This window comes from Cervus canadensis, chromosome 2 (genome assembly GCF_019320065.1).
Source record: "Cervus canadensis isolate Bull #8, Minnesota chromosome 2, ASM1932006v1, whole genome shotgun sequence".
NCBI lineage: Eukaryota > Metazoa > Chordata > Mammalia > Artiodactyla > Cervidae > Cervus > Cervus canadensis.
The window spans coordinates 102,739,716-102,761,201 of record NC_057387.1 but is presented as its reverse complement, the minus strand read 5'-3'; the positions used below and the strand labels follow the sequence as shown (position 1 = coordinate 102,761,201).

The following is a 21,486-nucleotide window of genomic DNA, read 5'->3' as shown; positions in this document are numbered from 1 at the left end:
ACATCGGGAAGCCAGGAGCTGGTGGTCCCCTGTGCAGGCTCCCAAGAATCCTTTTCCACATGCTCTGCAAAGCCCACCTCCTGGGTCTGTGAATCTTTGTGCATTTGGTTGTATAAAACTGAATGACACATTAAGAAAAATAGAGATAACTAGAGCAGTGGTTCCCACACTGATGACACAAGATCCAGGAGAATATTGACTCATTCATTCATTTCGACGCCCACGAGGCTCCAAGCTCTGTTCCTTGCTGGAACATAACAGAGGATCCACCCTGGCCCCTGTCCTGGAGGAGCTCACAGTCCAGAGGAAGGAGACGGATGTAAGAACAGCCTGCTATCACACTTGGGAGGGGCCATGCTACTGGAGTGCAAGGAACTACAGGGACTTAGATGAGGGAGGAGACTCAGCCTAGGTGGTCAACGCCGACTTTACGGAGGAGGTGATGTTTCAGCTGAGCCCTGAAATGTGGAAGAAGGGAACAAGGCTTCCCCCTCAGGAGAACCACCTCAAACAAAAGTTTGGGGGCAGAGGAGACCCAGGGAGCTCTGGGAGATGAAGTGGGGTTGGTGGGTCAATGAGGGGCCTGGAATACTGTGCTGAAGAGTCTGGGTCTCTACCTAGACACCCTGGGAATCTTTGGTTAGATTTATGCATATTCTAGAACAAGCCTCTTGGCGAGGGTGGACTGGAAGGAGAGGCTGGAGGCAGAGGCTGGCAGTAGTCCCAGCAGTCAGGAAGGAGGGGCAAGGACAGACTCATGAGAGGCCTAGACAGTGCTACCATCTTGGGGATTGAGATGCTGGAGCCAGGGCAGGGGGAGGGGGACCAGAAGGCAGAAGAGAGGGAGGCATCAAGGCTGATGGTGGGAGGAAGGGAGCCATGAGGTCAGGGAGAACGGAGGAGGACCGTCAAGTCACCGCCGCCTGATGGTCTGGTTCAAGGAACGAGGGTTTCTGCCTTACGATCCTGGCTGCTCTGAGAAGTGATTTGAGGGCTTCTCTGCTCTTTCCCCACATCAAGTCAGAATGTTAATTCCCACTCCTCTTCTGTTTATTTCCCCTCAATATGGTGAAAATAATTGGGAAACATCTGGGGAAAGACATGAGGAGCTCTTAGAGGGGAATCACTGCTGAGAGCCAACCTATTTGGTGTTTTCTGAGCCCCCTGGGTCCACTCTGGGTGAGGGAAGAGAAGTCTCAAGCCCAGCCTTGCTGCTGAGCCCAGCAGCTTCCTCACCCAGCATCCTTGGTGGCTGTCCAAACTTGCCCTTCCCTCTCCAACCCACCACCTGCCTAATCGCCCCTTCACAAACCTAATCGCAAACCACCTTGCCCGCTGCCTGCCACCCAGATGACCCCCCTCCGCTCGCCACCCTCCCCCCAACTCGCTGTGACTGTTTCTGCCCTTCCCTCCCCAGCTCCTGAATCAGCCTCGCCACCGCATCAGGGACTTGGTGCCACGAACTATCCCCTCCCAGCCTACACAAAAAGGTCCTGCCGCCTCCATCCTAAAAGAGCCCCTCTGCATCTCCTTCAGGCCACTTTCCTCCTTTCCTTCCTGAAAGTCTTTCTGAGTGCATCACTTCCACATCATCTCTTTTCATCCCTCAGCCCCGCTGTAAACTAGTGTTCCTCCCAACCCAACCCAAGAAGCTCCTACCAGCCAGCCTCATCCCACATGACGCCTTTGCACTCTTCACAGCTCAGACCTTCCTTCCTTCTTGAAGTGGTCTTCTTCTTTGGCTCCTGGCCCCCAGGACCTTTCAGTTCTCCCCTGACTTGCTCTGACATCAACTTGGGCCATGTCCTGCAGCCTGGGGTTCCCCAGCAAAGCTCCTCAGGTACCTTGTCTCCTTTGGGCACACACTCTCCCAAAGCTTGGTCACTGTAGTCCTGACTCCTCCAGTGACATCCAAACCCATCTCTGCTGAAGCCAGAGGGACATCCCCAACCCTGTCCTCCACCACCCACCCTAAAACTCATCCAGCTCCTGTGGCCCCTGCCTTCATGAATGGCCATCAAGCCAGAGCCATCCTTCTCTATGCTCTACATTGATTTATCACCAGATCCTGCTGACTCTGGGCTTCCCAGATGGTGCAAGTGGTAAAGAACCCACCAGCCAATGCAGGAGATGCAGGAGATGTGGGTTCCATCCCTGGGTTGGGAAGATCCCCTGGTAGAGGGCATGCCAACCCACTCCAGTATTCTTGCCTGGAGAATCCCATGGACAGAGGAGCCTGGCGGACTTCAGTCTACAGAGTCTCAAAAGAATCAGACACTACTGAACAACTAACATAACACCCGTTAACTCCACCTTCCCTCTCTGGAATTAACTTCACTCAATCTCCATGGCTGTTATCCTGGTTCGATCTTTTATCTCATACCTGGACAGCCTCCCAGTCCTCCTCTGCCTGAAGTAGTCCTCCCTCCAGATCCCTGCATGCCTGGTCTCTCTCTCCCTCCAGCCTCATCTCCCAACAACCCCTTTCTTTCTTCACCCTAGTTCCCTTGCCTTTCTGTCCTTTCTCAGACATATCAAGATGGTTCCCATATCTCAGCACCCTCTGGTAGCCTTGTCCACAGGATCAGCAGTTTTCAAACTTTTTGGTCTCATGGCTCCATCATTATTGTTGTTGTCCGGTCACTAAAGTCATGTCCGACTCTTTACAATCTCACGAACTGCAGCACATCAGGCTTCTCTGTCCTTCACCATCTCCTAGAGCTTGCTCAAACTCATGTCCATCAAGTTGGTGATGCCATCCAACCATCTCATTCTCTGTCGCCCTCTTCTCCTTCTGCCCTCAATCTTTCCCAGCATCAGGGTCTTTTCCAATGAGTCAGCTCTTCACATCAGGTGGCCAAAGTATTGGAGCTTCAGCTTCATCATCAGTCCTTCCAATGAATATTCAGGACTGTTTCCTTTAAGATTGATTGGTTTGATCTCCTTGCTGTCCAAGGGACTCTCAAGAGTTTTCTCCAACACCACAATTTGAAATCATAAATTCTTCTGCATTCAGCCTTCTTAATGGTCCAACTCTCACATCTGTACATGACTACTGGAAAACCCGTAGCTCTGACTAGACAGATCTTTGTCAGCAAATTGATGTCTCTGCTTTTTAATATGCTGTCTAGGTTTGTCATAGCTTTCCTTCCAAGGAATGAGCATCTTTTAATTTCATGGCTGCAGTCAACATCTGCAGTGATTTTGGAGCCCAAGAAAATAAAATCTGTCACTGTTTCCACTTTTTCCTCATCTATTAGCCATGAAGTGATGGGATTGGATGCCATGATCTTACTTTTTTGAATATTGAGTTTTAAGCAAGTCTTTTCATGCTCCTTTTTCACTTTCATCAAGAGGCTCTTTAGTTCCTCTTCACTTTCTGCCATCTGTGGTATCATCTGCATATCTGAAGTTGTTGATATTTCTCATAGCAATCTTGATTACTTGTGATTCATCCAGCCTGGCACTTTGCATGATGTAGTCTGCACATAAGTTAAATAAGCAGGGTAACAATGTATAGCCTTGATGTACTCCTTTCCCAGTTTTGAACCAGTCCATTGTTCCATGACCTGTTCTAACTGTTGCTTCTTGACCTGCATACAAGTTTCTCAAGAGGCAGGTAAGGTGGTCTGGTAATTTTTCCACAGTTTGCTGTGATCCACACGGTTAATGGCTTTGAAGGAGTCAATGAAGCAGAAGTAGATGTTTTTTGGAATTCCCTTGCTTTTTCAATGATCCAATGGATGTTGGCATTTGACTACTGGTTCCTCTGTCTTTTCTAAATCCAGCTCGTATATCTGGAAGTTCTTGGTTCATGTACTGTTGAAGCCCAGCTTGAAGGGTTCTGAGCATTACCTTGCTAGCATGTGAGATGAGTGCAATAGTATGGTAGTTTGAACATTTTTTGGCATTGCCTTTGTTTGGGATTGAAATGAAAACTGACCTTTTCCAGTCCTGTGGCCATTGCTGAATTTTCCAAATTTGCCAGCATAACGAGTGTGGCACTTAAACAGCATCATATTTTAGGATTTTAAATAGCTCATGACTCAATTACATTCTTAAAATTTGAGGACCCCAAAGAGCTTGTGTTTGTGTTCACATGGCTTGTATCTATCAACATTTGCCAAAACAGACATTAAATATAAGAATGTTTTAAAAGAGTGGAACACATAGCCTCAGTAGCTGTCAGAGTGAGAAGGTCATCACACACTCACAGGGTATCTGAAATCTCTGTTGCACACTGGGGAGAGCATGAGAGTAGAAAAGGTGAACAGTATCTTAGTATCATCAGCCCTCTGTATCCACAGTTCTGCATCTGCAAAATTAACCAACTGAGGACTGAAAATAGTTGGGGGAAAAACTTTAAGAAAGTTCCAAAAAGCAAAACTTGAATTTGTCTCCCTGGCAATTATTTATATACCATTTATGCTGTATCAGGTATTATAAGTAATCTAGAGATGATTTGAAGTGTACATGAGGATGTGAGCAGGTTATATTCAAATAATATGCTGTTTTATATAAGGGACTTGAGTACCTGTGGATTTTGGTGCCCTCATGGGTCCTGGAATCAATCCCCCATGGGTACCAAGGGACCACTGTGTTATAACATGTTTCCACCTTGCAGATCCCAACAGGGTCTCAGAGTCCGCAAACACCACTTTGAGAACTGAAGCCGCAGTGAATACCCATTTCTTTCATTGCATTACTGATCCATGCCCCTTACAGCACTTATTACCACCTGCCATTATCCACTTGCTCGCTTGCTTATTTGTCTCCCCACTAGAATACAGGACCCATGAGGTACAGACCCAGACTCTTGTTCACTCAGAGCTTAGCACAATGCATGATACAGGGTGACACTCAAAACCAAGGCTCTTCAATGAATGAATCGAATCAAAGCAGTTGTTCTCTGCCTTTGCTGCCTATTAAAGTCATGGGAGAGGGTGCTTTTACAATGCTTACATCCCAGCCAATTAAATGAGAATCTGGGGGTGGGCATAGGCATCAGTGCTTTATAAAGCTCCCCAAGTGACCCAGTTGTCTCAATCCCTAGGGAGAGACAGCTTATTCCTCGCTTGGTTGAAGTTACACGGAATCTAAAGGATGGCCACTCCACCTCTTTCCTGTTTCCTTCTGGGTCAGCAGCTAGGTCAAGGGGAACTAGATGGAGGAAGCTACATTAAGGCCCCTACATACAAACGAGTTCCATTCTGAGAGCATGTTTGTAAGCCCCATTTGTTCATAAGTCCAACAAAGTTAGTCTACATACACAACTAACACAGTTGGCTATATAGAACTGTACTATAACAGGTTTATAATACTTTTCACACAAATAAATAGATAAAAAACAGACACACAAAATAAACATTTTTAATCTTACAGAAAAGCAGTCTTACAGACACGTGAACTAACTTACGTGACTGGACATGCGAACACATGTTCACATCTTTGAAAGTTTAACTTGAAGGGGGGAATTTATGTAGGGGACCTACTGTGCTAGACTGGGGCCCTAGGCTGTGAAGAAGTGCCCTCCCTCCTCAGACCCTGAGCCTTGGATTAGTGCACTGGGATCCACAACTCACAAGGGAGGTGCTGGTTATTCTCACAAACAGGTCTATGGGGCTTGTCACTGGGTACTTTCCTCCAAGCAGTGGTGTGGAATTCTGGTGTTTGCATGACTCCTGGTGCGTGATGGAGATTTCAGTGACTAGAGACATAAATGAGGCAGGTCCCAGACCACCCTGGGCAGCTCACATCCACTGGCCTTGCCTCTCAAGAGTTGCTGAGTGTCGCCAGGAAATGACAAACCTCCCACCTGAGCCAGACTTCCCTCACTGAGCGGTCCCCTGAACCCCTGCCTGCAATGGGGAGTTGGAAGCCGTGCTGGGAACCACTGCTGGGGTGGGGTGGGCGGGTGCAGGGGAGCAGTCAGCATCCCTCCCGCCCTGCTCTGTACCAGCTCCACTCCACTCCTGGGCTCACTTCCTCCCAGCACCCGTCAGAGGGACAGAAGGGTCTTCATTTAACCGAGCAGGAAACTGAGGCTCAGAGAGGTCTTGTTGACTGGTCTAAGGACACTGGCCAGGGCTGTCTCAGATGGCTATGTAGCAAATTGGAACACAGGAGTTCCTCAAGGATTAAACCCCAGATCAGCTATGTGACCTTGGGGAGTCAAATCACCTGAAGAGGAGAAACTGCTCAGTAAATAGTGATTACAGTATAATCTTGGTGGATTCCCAAATTCCTCTTCCTTCCATCACACCCTGCTGCTCCTCAGAGGAACATCACTTCTATTTGTATATGACTTGAACTTCTTTAACGTTTATTAGCCCATCGAGTTCTTTTTTAAAATAAGTACTATTTATGGCTGCGCTGGGTCTTTGTTGACGCCTGCTAGCTTTCTCTTAGCTGTGGTGAGCGGGGGCTACACTTTGATGCGGTGCATGGGCTTCTCACTGCAGTGGCTTCTCTTGCTGTGGAGCACAGGCTCCAGGGCATATGGGCTTCAGTAGCTGCAGTGTGTAGGCTCAATAGTTGCGGCACACGGGCTGAGTTGCTCCATAGCATGTGGGATCTTCCCAGATTAGGGATCGGACTGTGTCTCCCGCATTGGCAGGCAGATTCTTTATCACTGAGCCACCAGGGAAGCCCAGCAGGTGGATTCTTAATCACTGGACCACCCAGGAAATCCAGCCCATTTAATTCTTGCTGCAGCAGAATCCTTGTGAAGTTGAAACTTTTGTCTACCACCCTGCTGTGTTTTTGCTTGTTTTAATGGAGACACTGGGGGCCTGAGACATTGTGTCACCTGCTCGGGGCCCACTGGGGCGAGTGGCAGATGTCCCGACTCCTTGTCCAGAACCTTCTCCACTACACAGCCCCAGAAGCAGCAGCCACAGGGGCCAGAGGCTGACCCCGGCCCCAGGGGGAGGCCCCGCCCTGGCTTCTCTGGGAAGGAGAAGGGCGGGGAAGCCTGAGGTGGGAGGGGGTGCAGAAAAGAGGGTGGAGCTGTGTCCTTGATGTGGCGGCCGGGCCCAGTTAGGGCTGTCGCCACAGTCCTGGGGCTTGGCTGGAATAGCAACCACCATGCGGCAACCACCGTTTCCGTTGGTGTGGTAATGCCGGGTGGGTCTGGGAACCCAAGCCAGGCAGGGTTGGGAAGCCAGGATGTTTTGCCTCGCCTGGCCTGTCGCTCTGTGTCATTGGGGTGGGGGTCCACTCCTGCCCTGTTTCACGTCCATCAGCAGCCCAGCTCCCAGGCCAGAGTAGCCAGGGACCATACCCTCAGCCCAGCTGGTATGCAACAGGAGAAAAGGCCTTGGCCTCAAGTCATTCAGAGGGTGGAGGGGGGGTCAGAATAAAACTGACAGTTATTAAGAACCTACTGTGTGCTGGGCCTAATTTCTCTGTGCTTTGAAGAAATAAGCTCAATAGATCCCCTGGAGGAAGGCATGGCAACCCACTCCAGTATTCTTCCCTGGAGAATCCCCACAGACAGAGGAGCCTGGCGGGCTACGGTCCACAGGGCTGCAAAGAGTCAGACACGACTGAAGTGACTTAGCATGCATGCTCTTTTCATAATAGTACGGTGAGGTGTTATCCTTATTTCACAGAAAGAAAGGTAAAGCCAAGGCCCCAGGGTCCTAGGTGATAGAGCCAGCATTCTGCCAAAGCTCGTGATCTTTCCAGGACACCGTGTCTTTACCAGAGGCCATGGCCACCAGGGGCCGGCCAAGGACCAGCAGCCCCACTCCCCGCACCTCCACCCCTGGCCCCCAGATGTGGTAGGTCCACCTTTTCCAGGTCAGGAAGATGCAAAGGCCTCCCCAGCATTTCTGCCACCCAGTTCAATCCCCAGAGGTGCTGATCCTCTCACTGGGCCGGTTCAGACGTAGGATGGATAAAAGAAATGAAGTGGTAGACATGAGGAACATGCTGATTGCGAAGGGTTGTTCTGAGTAGGAGAATATGAAGACACCATGGAGTAGATGGTATTCCAGTTGGGCTTGGAGAAAGAAGGTGGGTTCCCTTTCTCTTGGCGGGGAACTGTATCTTGTCTCCGGGAAGCGGGGGTGGGGGTGAGCAGCCATCTTTTCTATCAGAGGCCTCAGTCCCTCCATCAGAGCAGGCAGCTTCCTTCTAGCAGTGTGCATGAACCCAAAATCTTTTCTGGAAGGTGATGAGGGGCCAGGAGTAGGTGACGACACTTAATGAGTTAGGCTTGGAAGAGGCCTCTTCCGGGCTTTTAAAGATGCTGTCACAAGACAGGGGAGTGGCTGAAACCAGAAGACTGGGTAATGAGAGCCTTGGGGAGTGGAATATGGCCAGATTCCTCATGGACAGGCACAGAACCTGCTCTCCACAGGCTCAGACTGGGACTTGGGAGGAGAAAGGGGATCTGTCCAAGCTCTGGTGCAGCTCCTTGCAGTAAGACCAGAGAGAAGTGAAGCGGGGCTGGCAATGTCATTTGCAGGGCTCCAGGTGAAATGAAAGTCCTGTCTATTATTCAAAAACTATTAGGAATTTAAAGAGGGTGATGGCAGAGCATTAGGCTGAGTTGGAGGACCCTTGTAAGCATAGGTCACACATCCAGGTAGCCGCCCTCAAGGAGGGCCTAGGGAAAGTGAGTCAGAGATGGGGCCACATGAAGGGCAGCCCTGGGGGTCTTCTTTGGGCCTACTGGTCTCCTGACCAAAACCCTGTAAACAGAAAGGTGAATAATTCTGAGGACGCAACCTGGGGCCACAAGGCATTTTCTAGATAGACAGCCTGCTCTGTGGAGGCAGTTTCCCAAGGACCCAGTCCACCTCAGTCAACCAGCATCCTCAAAGAGGCCAAGTCTTGCCTTATTTGGAGGAGAAGAGGGCATCCAAATATCCTGCCTTGGGGGAGCTCTAGAAACACTGGAAAAAGATGTCATGCTTGGAGACCATCTGGGGAAACGGCCTCTGGAGCTGTTCCTTGAATTTACAGATGACAATGGAGGATCGGGGCCTTTGGCAAGCACAAACAGTAATGGCCCAGAAGAGAACCAGAGTATTAATAACGGGCTTGGCTGGCACCGTCCGCCAGTCCCCAGCCCTGGGGTTCGTGTGGCTGGGAAGCCTGGTCTCCATTTCAGCAGTGGGATCAAAACCAGCTTTCAGGGCAACATAAGCCAGACGTAATTTTTAGCACAGACGTAACTTTCTAGTTCCTTTTTCCTACCCCTCATTTTTCAGTTGCCTTTAAAAGAGGCCACAGAGAGCTGAAAAACAAACCCAAGTTTAAAGAGACAAGTGCAAAAATGCAAACTGGGCAAGGGGACAGAGCCGCCAGCTGGACAAAATGTGCCTGGAAAACAGCATCCTCTGCTTGGCAGGTGCTGGGGGTTTATGGTTGAGTTTTGCAGCCGTTTCATCGCGTTACGAGCCAGCTCAGGAGACCCTCATAAAACTCTGCTTATATGAAAGAACAAACGAGCTGATAAAAGTCAGCTGCTGCCTATAAACACGCTGTGGGGATTGCAATTGAGTGGTGGATTTATTAGTCTGGGCTCTCTGTGCAAACTAAGAAGTACTGCACACGTCTGAACCGGGAAGATGTTGCTCCCTGCTTCGTATGATGGCGCACGGGCCAGGTCAGCCCCCTCCCTCCCCCATCACTCACTCCGTTACAGACCAAGGGGAAGCTGAATTTAAGCTGCTGGAGAACATCACCTATTCTTAACGCTCACTTTCCTTGCATCCCACAAGAGCCCAGAGAAAGGGTCCATCTCTATTCACTGCATCGCCAGCACATCTTTGTGATAGCACGTATCACAGCGGCCTTACATATCTGCAGACCTACTGTGTACGTCTCTTTTGCTTATCTTTGTGTCACGGCAGTTTGTTCTGTGCTGGGCATGCAGGGACGCTTCCAAGTGAAAGAATACGGGTGTGGCAGATAAGGTGTTGTGTACTTACGTGACTACTACCTTGCTCCAAACAGCACAGAGGGGTTGGGGGATCAGAGCCAAGGTGCCTGTTGGAATTGAGGACCAGCTACAAAAAGGGAAGAGGCGGTGCAATGAGGAAGTTATTAAGGCTAGTTTCTTTCCTCGAGCAGTGCAATCTTTGTGGCCATCCTACCCAGCTCACTCTCTCTACGCTGCTTTTTTCCTAGGCTTAAGGCTATTTCTTCAAGATGACCCCGCAAGAAAACGAGGGGGTTCTTGATGAAGATCCAGCTACCTTGGCCCTGCCCACACCTGCTGGATCAGAATCTCTGGGGCACCCTCCTACGCTGTACCAGGTACCAGCCTCAGGAAAAGCGACTTTCCTTTGCACCCGGCAGAACCCAAGAAGGCGCCTTCCAGGAACGATGGGGAGGAGGGAGAGTGCCTGGAAGGATTGGCTTCTCCTCCCAGCCCCTGGCACACGGGGCACAAGTGTAAGGCTCTGGCAGCCGGCCCCAGGACACGCTCCAGCCCTCCTGGCTCTGGGATCAGAAGGGAGGTAACTGGCAAGGTTGCAGCGCCCTGAGCCTTGGCCGCCTCGTGTGCCCTGCCAAGCCAGATGGGCGCAGTGCCGCGCTCATGGCTGCGTTTGGAGGACTCACGTCCCGGGAGCGGCTGGGCATTTGGGAAACCAACTCTTGTCACAGCTGAGGAAGTGTCAGGGGGTGCTTCTGCCTTCTGTGGCCGAGAGGAAACAGCCGTGTGTAAGGGAGAGACCCCTTTCACCAGGACCAGGAAAACCCTGATACGAATACTGGCAATGCCACTGGTAAGCTGTGGCCACTTGGGGACCTCGCCATCTCATAAAGCATACTCGTATCACCTCCTGTTAAGGGTTGGGGAAGATGTTAAAAGGGCAAAGCCCAAAGCTATGCACTTCTGTTGTTTGTTGTTCAGTCGCTAAGTCCTACCCAACTCTTTGCCACCCCATGGGCTGCAGCACAGCAGGCTTCCCTCTCCTTCACTATCTCCCGGAGTTTGCTCAAACTCACGTCTGTTGAGGCAGTGATGCTATCTAACCATCTCATTCTCTGTCGCCCCCTTCTCCTCCTGCCCTCCTCAATCTTCTCCAGCATCAGGTAACCCTATGCACTTAGTACGTGACTAATCAGTTTCAAGTGAATTTCATCCCCTCCAATGTTCATAAATTTCCCACAAGCCCTCACTGTGGGCTTGAGCCTAACTCGGTAAGGACATACACCATTATTTTATGGCACAGGTGAAGAAGCTGAAACTCAGAGGAGGGGAAACAACTTGCCCAAGATCACCTGGCTGGTCAGAGACTGACCTGAGGCTTGGTCCGGGCCACCTGAATTCAGCAAGGTTTCCCCTGAGCTGGCTGTCAGCATCCTAGCTTCGTTTCCCAGATCCCTGAATCTGCTCCTCCAAATGTGCGCTCTCCCTGCCTTCTGACAGGGAGAAGGAATTTCAAACACCCCAGTGCCTGAACAAGCTGGAGATAGCACCCAGCCCCCATCATCCTGAGGGAAGTCAGGATGCCCTACTCTGCCTGAGGGAAGAGTCTTGAAGTCCATGCTAAAGGTGGATGGGGTAGGGGCAGGAAAGAAACACAAATTCTTCATTCCATCCCAATAGATTGTCTCACTGACAGGGAAGAGGGTTCTGAACACCAAGAGCCTATTTCCCCACCTGAGGGAAACAGAGAAAAGAACTCACATTTGATATCTCAACCAACGAGCCAGTGGCATGGTTGGAGGAGGAGAGCTAGGATTCCCACTATGATGATTCTCCCTAAATTAGTTTATAAATTTAATATGATTCCAGTAAAAATATCAACAATTCTTTTTTTTTTTTTTTTACTGTGGGAGAGTGGATAGGGTGGTATTAGCTAATTGAAAATTCCAGGGGAAAAAACCATGAGCAGTGGTGGGAACGAGAGAGAAGGCTGCCAAAATCTAACAGGTGTTAAGGCTTTGGAAACAACCTAAATGGCCATCAGTATGGGGCTAAATGGGGCTTCCCTGGTGTCTCAGTGGTTAAAAAGAAAACCACTCCCCCCCACCATCCCACTTGCCAATGTATGAGACGCAGGTTCGATCCCTGGATCAAGAAGATCCCGTGGAGAAGGAAATGGCAACCCATTCCAGTATTCTTGCCTAGGAAATCCCGTGAACAGAGGAGTCTGGCAGGCTATAGTCCATGGGGTCACAAAACAGTTGGATACAACTCAAGTAAATAACAACAACAAAGGGGCTAAATAAATGTTATACTCACACAACAGAAAACTATGGAACTCTTACAGAAAAAACTGAGGAAGCCCTTTACCTATTCATAAAGAATGATCTCCAAGATACAGCAGGTGGAAAAAACAGGGTATAAAACTTGGATATACAGCATGCTACTACTTGTAGGAAGTTATGGAGAAAATACAATATTTGCTTGTATAAGTCATCTGTCACTGTGGAACGAATTACCCCCAAACTCAAATGACTTAAACATCTTGTTTCCATGGGTCAGCCCAGCCGAGCTGGGTTGCCTTTGGCTTAGGTCCTCATGAGGTTACAGTCGGCTGTTAGCTGGGGCTGTGGGCTCATCTAAAGGCTCAGCTTGGGGAGAAGGTCTGCTTCTAAGCTCTGGCAGGGTTCTGGCAAGCATTAAGCTCTCACATGAGGTCGCCACGGGGCTGCCTCCCAGCCTCACAGTGGACTTCCCCCAAGGGAGTGAGGGGCAGCGCCCTCAATGGAAGCCACAGCCTCTCCTTACAACCTACTTCCAGAAACGACATCCCACCACTTCCACTGCTTTTTGTTCATTAGAAGCAAATCTGTAAGGGCAGCCCACACTGAAGGGGGAGGGACTATACAAGGATGTGGGTCCTTGGGATCACTGGGGCTATCTTGGAGGGTACCCACCCCTGTGCTCACAGACGTGAAGAGTATTTTTGGAAGGACACGTGAAATATTTAACGTTGGTTGCCTCCAGCGAGGTGGCCTGAGTAATGGGAGAGGGGAACTTTTCACTGAATATGCACCTGTGCCCTTTGAATTTTGTACAATGTGAACATATCACTTACTTAAAAAATTAACCGAATTAATTATACATTTAAAAAGAACAATTAAAAAAAAATTAAAAAAAAAAAAAGAACAATTAGAAGGATAGCAATTTAATACCATAAGAATGGCTAAGAAGGGAAAATTATACCTAAATAATACATAGTTATTACTTAGCACCATAAACATACTTGTAGCTATTCACAGTCATGATTACTTGTTTAAATGAGGGAGGTTTAACAAGCTCTTCACTATACTCACACAGACACACATACACAGATGAGCAACTCCCATTTGCAAAATACATACTCTTGAGCAAGGTATTCAGGGCTCTTCACAAATTTATTCCAGTCTGCCCTTACAGACCCATTACTCTTACATCCCCCTGTGAACCCCAGTGACTGGCTATACTCAACTGTTAATGCTTCCAGTTCTAGGGTGTACAAGCCACAAACACGATGCCCACACACAGCAAACCCCCAGCAGGTGTCAGCTTCCATTCTTTCTCAAACACTGCCTGTGATTACACTGTCCCCGGGCGTGGAGCACCCTGCACTCCTCTCCAAGCCTCGAGGCCCGACTGAGATGTCACGGTCACTGTGAAGTAGCTCCCCAAGCAGTTGGTTGTCACCTCTATCCTCCCACAGAACTCTGTTTTGACTGCAAATACACTTTCACTATTGTATGACAATGTAAATCTCTTCAACTTAAAGTCTGGTCCCTGGATCATCAGCATCACTTGGGACCTTGTTAGAAATGCAGAGTCCAGGGCCCCACCCTGGACCTACAGAGTAGGAAGCTAAATTTTAACAAGATACCAGTGATTTATATGCCATCCAACATCTCATCCTCTGACGTCCCCTTCTCCTCCTGCCTTCAATCTTTCCCAGCATCAGGGCCTGGAAGACAAAGATTACAGCATCCGGTCCCATCACTTCATGGTAAATAGATGGGGAAACAATGGAAACAGTGACAGAGTTTCTTTTCTTTTTTTTTTTTTTTTCAGAGTTTATTTTCTTGGGCTCCAAAATCACTGCAGATGGTGACTGCAGCCATGAAATTAACAGACGCTTGCTCCTTGGAACAAAAGCTATGACCAACCTAGAGAGCATACTAAAAAGCAGAGACATTACTTTGCTGACAAAAGTCCATCTAGTCAAAGATATGGTTTTTCTGGTAGTCATGTATGGATGTGAGAGTTGGACTATAAAGAAAGCTAAGCACCAAAGAATTGATGCTTTTGAACAGTGGTGTTGGAGAAGACTCTTGAGAGTCCCTTGGACTGCAAGAAGATCAAACCAGTCAATCCTAAAGGAAATCAGTCCTGAATATTCATTGGAAGGACTGCAGCTGAAGCTGAAACTCCAATACTTTGGCCACCTGATGGCGAAGAACTGACTCACTGGAAAAGACCCTGACGCTGGGAAAGATTGAAGGCGGGAGAAGCGGACGACAGAGGATGAAATGGTTGGATGGCATCACTGACTCAATGGACATGAGTTTGAGTAAGCTCTGGGAGTTGGTGACGGACAGGGAAGCCTGGTGTGCTGCAGTCCATGGGGTCGCAAAGAGTTGGACATGACTGAGCAACTGAACCAAACTGAACTCAAGCTTGAGAAACACTAAATCTTTCCCTGGTTGAACTATAAATCTTTCTGGGCTCTCCTTTACCTCTGTCCCCAGAGTACATCATAAGACCTAATACCTAAAGGTCTTAAGGTTATTTACAATTATTATATACATGATGGGATTCCTTGGTGGCTCAGTCATAAAGAATCCACCTGCAATGCAGGAGCCACAAGAGACATGGGTTCAATCCCTGGGTCAGGAAGATCCCCTGGAGGAGGGCATGGCAACCTACTCCAGTATTCTTGCTTAGAGAACCCAATGGACAGAGGAGCCTGGCAGGCTATAGTCCATAGGGTCGCAAAGAGTCGGACACGACTGAAGTGACTTAGCATGCACGCACAGGTAGAAAAACATGAAGACTTAAAAAATACATGTAAAACATAAGACTATAACAATCCATAGAATGGTATATATAATTGTGTTGAGCTATATTCAGAGAGAGATATGAAAAACTAGCCAAACTATATAAAGGTGCTTTTTAAAGACAATTTGAAAAACAGTATGTATCAATGATACCCAAATTGTTTTGTTAAAAAAAATTGTGACTATGGACGCTGAAAAGATACATATAAAATATCTCTGATAGAGTTCTTGGACTGCAAGAAGATCAAACCAGTCAATGTTTTTCTACATTTTAAATGTTTTCCATAATTTTTCTATAATTTCTTAAAAAGCATATCATCACTTTTGTAACTTAAAAAGTCATTTTCACTTTGAAAAATATCTATATTCTTTCTTAAGTCCCTTTACATCCAATGACCGAGATTTTTAACCAGCCCAGGAAGCTGACAGGTCTGCAAGGACCATGACCATTTCACAGATGAAGGCACTGGGCCTCAGAAACACAATCCTCATTGCCTGACTCTGGGCTAGTGACCTCCCATCCATGTGGCTACTCCAAGATCAGGGGCCTGTAGCAAATTGGCTGCTGGCTTTGGTAAAAAGAAAACCCTGTTATTTTAAGAGCCCCACTATCCCCAGTTACTTACTGTCAGTAAGAGCAACAAGGGAACAGCTCCAAACATAAAACACTCAGAATTCATGCTGCACCACCTCCCCCTGGTGGAAGGCTCTAGAAAGTGTCCTGATGATAAGGAGCCGTTGCAACTGGAAAACAATGAGTTTTCCATCAACATCACCTCCACTTCTTTAAATCATCAAAGCCACACTTTTTTCCATCAAGAAGTCAGGTACTGACAAAAGGAGAGGCGACCAGGCCCTGGGGTCAACGAGGCTCAGGGCTTTGGATGATGCTGGGGGTGGAGCCGACTCTACCCGGCCCTTTCCTTCCTCACCACTTCTGTGGCTGTTGCTTCTGTCCCTGGCGTTCTTCTGCACCGCCTTTCCTGCATCCTCTCTGCCTCTGTCCACTCTCCTGAGTCTTAGGAAAGGGCAAGGGGTGACCATGTACCCTCACCCATGACCCAGCATGAAGCAGCCCCAACATCAGGAATGTCCAGCAGAATCCTCTGAAGAGCCAGTCCTCAGGCGCTGGGCACTGACACTTCCAGTAAGTCAGGACGCCGTACTGACATTTCTTTAGACATATCAGAGGGCAGCAATGTCGGTCTTCACCTGTGTCCCCCTAGTCTTCCGATAAACACACGGCTTCTTCACTCTTCCAGGAAGAAGGAAACATTCAAGAGGACATCTAGAACAGGAAGAGAGAGAACATGTGGCATCTAGAACAGGAAGAGAGAGAACATGTGGCACACCAGCTCTCCAGAAAACACAAAACGCCAGATTTGTAAAAGCTAGAGGCACCAGGAGGGGAAACTTCTTCATGCTTCCATAGAGGCTAGACACAGAAAAGAGAAGAGCAGACATGAAGGACTACATGAAAACCAGCACCTCGTACAAGGTCCGGGTGTTCATCTTCTGAGATTCGGTCCCAGGCTCTGGGCAAAGCTTGGATGTTTCCCAAGTCTTCCCACTGGATTGAGGACAGGAGGTACTTCCTCTTCAGGTACTTTCCGGGGAGTTAAGGAAGGTGCTCAAAAAAGACAATGAAATATGCTGAAGGAAGAAAATACCCTTGAGAGCATCCCTAGGAGCTAGAAGAGCAAAAGCACAGCTCTCATTACATTTACCAGTGGGCAGGCTCACCTCTGCTGCAGATCTTTACCGAGCCCCTCTGTATACAAGGTTCTGGGCTCCAGGGAAGGGATGAAACACTGCCCCTGCAAACTGGGGTCTCACTATGGTGAGAAAAAACAAAACAGAAACTGAAAAGACTCTAAATGAGAGGAGATAAAACTCAGCAGAAGTTGAGAGGATAAATTCATCCCCCTTAGAGCAGGGGTCCCCCATCTCTGGTACCCATCTGTGGCCTGTCAGGAACCGAGCCTCACAGCAGGAGGTGGGCGGTGGTCCAGAAAGCGAAGATTCATCTGCCACTCCCCGCTGCTCACATCACCACCTGAACCATCCCTCCCACCCCCGACTGTGGAAAAACTGACTTTCACAAAACCAGTCCCTGGTGCCAAGAAGGTTGGGGAACCGCTGCTTCAGAGGATAGTAGGAAGATTCCGGCTGGTAGGAAGAGCTTCAACCAAGACAAAGAAGAGGGGAAGCATGGAATGGATTCAGGACAGTACATCTTCCAACGAGGTGCAGAATGGAATAGCGTGTAGAGGGGCAGGCGAGGCAGCTGAGCAGGCAGGTGGAGGGAGAAAACACAGACCAATGTGGGAGGTCTCACCCTAGGGACACAAGAAGCTATGGAGAAGTCCTACCCAGTAGGATCAGAACAAGACTTCCTGAAGATAAATCTGTAGAGCGTGGCCACTACCTGGAGGTAGCTTCTTCCTTCTAAGGAAAGAAGCCAGGGTCAGAGAAACCTGCCTAGAGATGGCATGTGACGAAGGGTCCAAGTGAGAGACTATGGCACAGGCAGTGGGCATATAGAAGGAAACTCTGAGAAACACCAGGGAAACAACGGAAGGATCTGACAGTGGAGTGCAAACACCCTCACAACGGCCCCTGGCACACAGTAAGCGTTCCCTGAGGGCAGCTCCAGTTACTGCTCTCAGTGCCCACCCTGCTGTTGCCACCAACGCGCTGACGCTGCTGCTGATGCAATTAGCAAACAGTGGCATGGGGGGACAGCCCTCAAGTTTACAGACTGGGTGATCAGACAGGGTTGACGCTACAACTGAAGGAAAAGGGAGCTGAATGGGGTGGGGTGGGGTTGGGTCTCCATCCAATTCTCCATTTGAGCCTGCAGTTCCATGAGATTTAAATTGGGAGGCAGCTGCAGGAAACTGAAAGTCAAAATTAGAGGCAAGAATAAATGAAAGTAGAAACTCCAGCCAGAGAGTACATGCGACTATCAGGCAAGACTGGAGAGAAAAAGGTAGAGGACTCCAACTAACTGGTCCTTTGCATAGGTCTGATCAGATTACTCCTCTACTCAAAACTTTCTACAGCTTTCGTCTCACTCAGAATAAAAGCCCAAATCCTTCCAAAGTCCTTGGAGGCCCTACCAGCCCTAGCCCTGACTCCTGACAGCATCACCTGTTAGACCAGCCCACTTTCACTCAGCTCGAGCCCTACTGGCTGCCTTGCTATTTCCTGAACGGACCAAGCTCGCTGTCACCTCAGGGCCTTTGCACTTGCTACTCCTCCTACTTGGAACACTCTTCCCCCAATCATCCACATGATTCTTCCCCTCACCCTCTTCATGTCTTTTCTTAGAAACCACTTTCTCAGTGAGGCCTGCCCTGACCACTCTACTTAAAATTACAAGCCTACCCTTAACCCTTGCTTTCCCCATTCCCTGCTTTATTGTTCTTCAAGGCACTTAATATCATCTGACATTGTCTACATTTTCCCTTTTTTAATGCCTATCTCCCACCACCTAGAACAAAACCTGGAAGGTAGCATCTGCTCAATAAATGATTTGAGGAATGACTGTACCAAGGAATGCAGGAGGAATCCAAGTCCAGGAACCAAAGAGAACTGACTTAAACTATGTATTTTTGTGTAATCTGGTGAAAAACTGAAATTAACGACTTCCTGGAACAGCCCTGTGAAACGTGTGCAAAGGATATGAATTCCGATAATGCCTCTCAATGTCCTGCAACCACTCCAACATTTCAGCCACAGAGGGGCTCGCAGCTGAAGCCTGTAGGACAGCATCGAGGCCAATCGTGTCTGCATGCTGCTCATAGATCTGAAGCACGTGCTCCACGTGGCTGCTGACCACATCACGCACCTTGAGGAGGGTGGCTCTGGGTGGGGGGGAGTCTGATATTAGCTAATATGATGAGAAAGGCCTAAGACCAGGTTCCTCAACTTCGGTACCAAGGACATCTTGGACCAGATGATTCTTTGTGGTGGAGAGCTGCCCTGTGCCTCGTAGGTTGTTCAGCAACAACCTTGCCCTCTGTGTCCCCACCCATCTCAAGGTGTGGCAATGTCTCCAGATACTGCCACACATCCCAATGGGAAAAACTGCCTCTGAAGGAGATCTACTGGTCCCAGGTGCCTTGGATGGAGAGGTGGCTTAACAATTAAGAATTGACTTAAAGATGAGGAGGCTGAAGTGATCTTTCTCAAAAGCTGTGTGATGAGCCCAGCTGCCAAAGACAGTAAAGACCAAGCAGGCTTTCTAGGACTCCCATAAAGGAGAGGAAAGGCTCACCCATAGTCTAATGCCACGTACGTGAAAGGAATAAGCAAGAGGGAACTACAGCAATAGAGCAGTACTGTGCTCACACTATATCGTGCCCCAACCTAGTGAATTCTTGAATGGGTAAAATCTGGGCTCTTGACACACACAGATTATTGTGGATCTTAGGAAAGTTACTTATTCTCAATCATGAACAAAAACAAGTCTCTTTTGTTCACTGTGCATCCTAAGTACCTAAAACACTGAGACTGGCAGACAAAGTAACAAACATTTGTCCAATGAATGAAAAGGACTGTTGTGAAGAGTAAATGCAATAATGCATATTAAGCCATTAGCAAAGTGCCTAGCTTATGGCAAATTTTATTATATTATTTTTATATAATTTATTTTTAAAATTATTATATAATTATTTTAAAAATTATTATTCCATTGGTGACTCCAAGAGGTCCAGCCACCAAGACGAAGGCTACAACTTCGCAAAGGGCAAGGCACTCCCTAGCCTAGAACTGCAGCTTTCAAGTTTGACTGTGACTCACAATTAAAAACTAAGCTAAAAATAACAGCCCAATACCCACATAGAAACATGTAATCAATTGAAATAAAAGTTCACTACCTTAGAATGTATAATAACCTAACTTAATTGACTCTCTTACTCAACTTAGGAACTAAACCGGCCTTACTGCTGTATTCCTAGCACCTGTGTTTTGCATCCCATAGGTTCTTAATAATGTTTTTTGTACAGAAAAATACAAAGAAGGCCCCCATCTTTGAGTTTCCTATCAGTCTATGGCAAACCCTACACACTAGAACCTTCTTTCATCCTGGTTAAGGGAAGGCCATATGTGCCCTGTCTTTTCTCTATCCCCAATTACCTATAACTCTAAGACAGAGGGCCTAACATTGGTGCTCCTCCTGGCACAGACACCAACGTACAGCAGAACAAAGCAGTGGTTAGTAGCTTCTGGCCCCAGTGCCAGAGACACTTGGGTTAGCATCCCAGCTTTACTATTTACTAACTGCCTGAGCACAGGCAATTTGTGTGAGCCTCAGTTTCCTTACCTGAAAAATGGGATTAAGTGAGGTTAAGTCACAGAGTTGCTGAAAAGATTTTATGAGATAATATATGTAGAATCCTTGCTGCTGGCACCTACTAAGTTTACAGTGTAACTCCTGCTGTTTTCTACCTAAGGAAAACTACAGTGGAGGGCCAATAAGCTTTCTCCACTGCTTTTCTGTTCTGCTTTGATAACTTTTACTAAGTCCACCACTGTCATGCCTAGCTGATAAGGGAAGTGCCAGAAAATGGCTTTTTGACAGAGAGAGGTCCCACTGCAACAGATGGAAAGGGGGTAAGGTTGACACATCCCCGAATACCATTCTCTTAAGTAAGGAGAAAAACCCCCTTCTCACTGATCCTAGATTATTAAATATCCAGTTTTAACATCTCTAGGCCAAGAAAGAGCGCCGCTGTGCCTCTTACAGCCTCTCTCCTAGCTTGTCCAGGATAGTGTCACCAGCCGCCAGCTGCTTGCGCCTCAGCCGCTCCTTTAAGTCCGGGAAGGCCCGAAGTGAGGGCACATCCTCAAATCGCAGGTTCTGTGCGGCTTGCAGCTGCTCTGCCAGGTTGCTGAGAGAGGCCAGGAGGGGCGGGCACTCTCTCAGAGCACTCTGCCACAGGCCCTGCTGCTCCTCCACCACGGGAAAGCACTTCCTCAGGGCCTCCTGCACGGCAAGCAAAGTCTGATCTTCAGTCATCTTCTATTGTGGGGGTGGAAAAAAAAAAAACAGGAAAAAATAAAAATCATTAGGGTCCCAAGTCGATAGGGAAAGGACCGAGTCAAGGGTGGGAGTTATTTCCGTTCTCAGGGGAGGTCCAGCGAAACAAAGTTTCCTCAGGTAGGGCCGTCTATCCCTCCCGACAGGTGTTTCTAGCGCGAATCTTACCTTCAGCCAGGCTTTCGGAAGGCAGAACCTTCGTTTCCCACCTCGAGAAGGCTTTCCTGACTACTCTTTGGCTTCGGGTAATTTCAGACTGAAGGTTCACCAGGCCAACCCGTGCTTCCGGAACCAGAACCCTGTCTCCTCTACTTGAGGTTTCCGGTCGCTCTTCTAAACCAGCGGGAAAACAAAACTAAAGCAATAAAATTTTAAGGAAATTCCAAGACCCCCACATGCCTCCGCTGTTTCTCTGCGCATGCCCAGACGTGGCTACTGAGTCGCGAAACACAAGCGGTCGG

General features: G+C 48.3%; 1 protein-coding gene across 3 annotated transcripts; it reads right to left on the bottom strand.

Annotated features, from left to right (window-relative positions):
- Positions 1 to 14,879: 14,879 nt before the first annotated feature.
- Positions 14,880 to 21,452, bottom strand: C2H1orf109 (chromosome 2 C1orf109 homolog). 3 transcript variants are annotated; one of them, XR_006268189.1, is made up of 5 exons: positions 21,194 to 21,452; positions 20,730 to 21,007; positions 18,669 to 18,848; positions 16,330 to 16,586; positions 14,880 to 16,298 (listed from the first exon to the last, which is right to left on the bottom strand). XR_006268189.1 is itself a non-coding variant. In XM_043461859.1 (5 exons), exons 2-5 carry the CDS (start codon positions 21,002 to 21,004, stop codon positions 16,230 to 16,232), a joined length of 612 nt encoding a protein of 203 aa, XP_043317794.1. In that variant the 5' UTR covers positions 21,005 to 21,007; positions 21,194 to 21,452; the 3' UTR covers positions 14,880 to 16,229. The 3 variants fall into 3 exon arrangements, 2 of the variants coding, with proteins under 2 accessions (XP_043317794.1, XP_043317793.1); XM_043461859.1 differs by having other exon boundaries at positions 14,880 to 16,267; positions 16,468 to 16,586; XM_043461858.1 differs by having other exon boundaries at positions 16,275 to 16,586.
- Between the last annotated feature and the right edge of the window lie 34 nt (positions 21,453 to 21,486).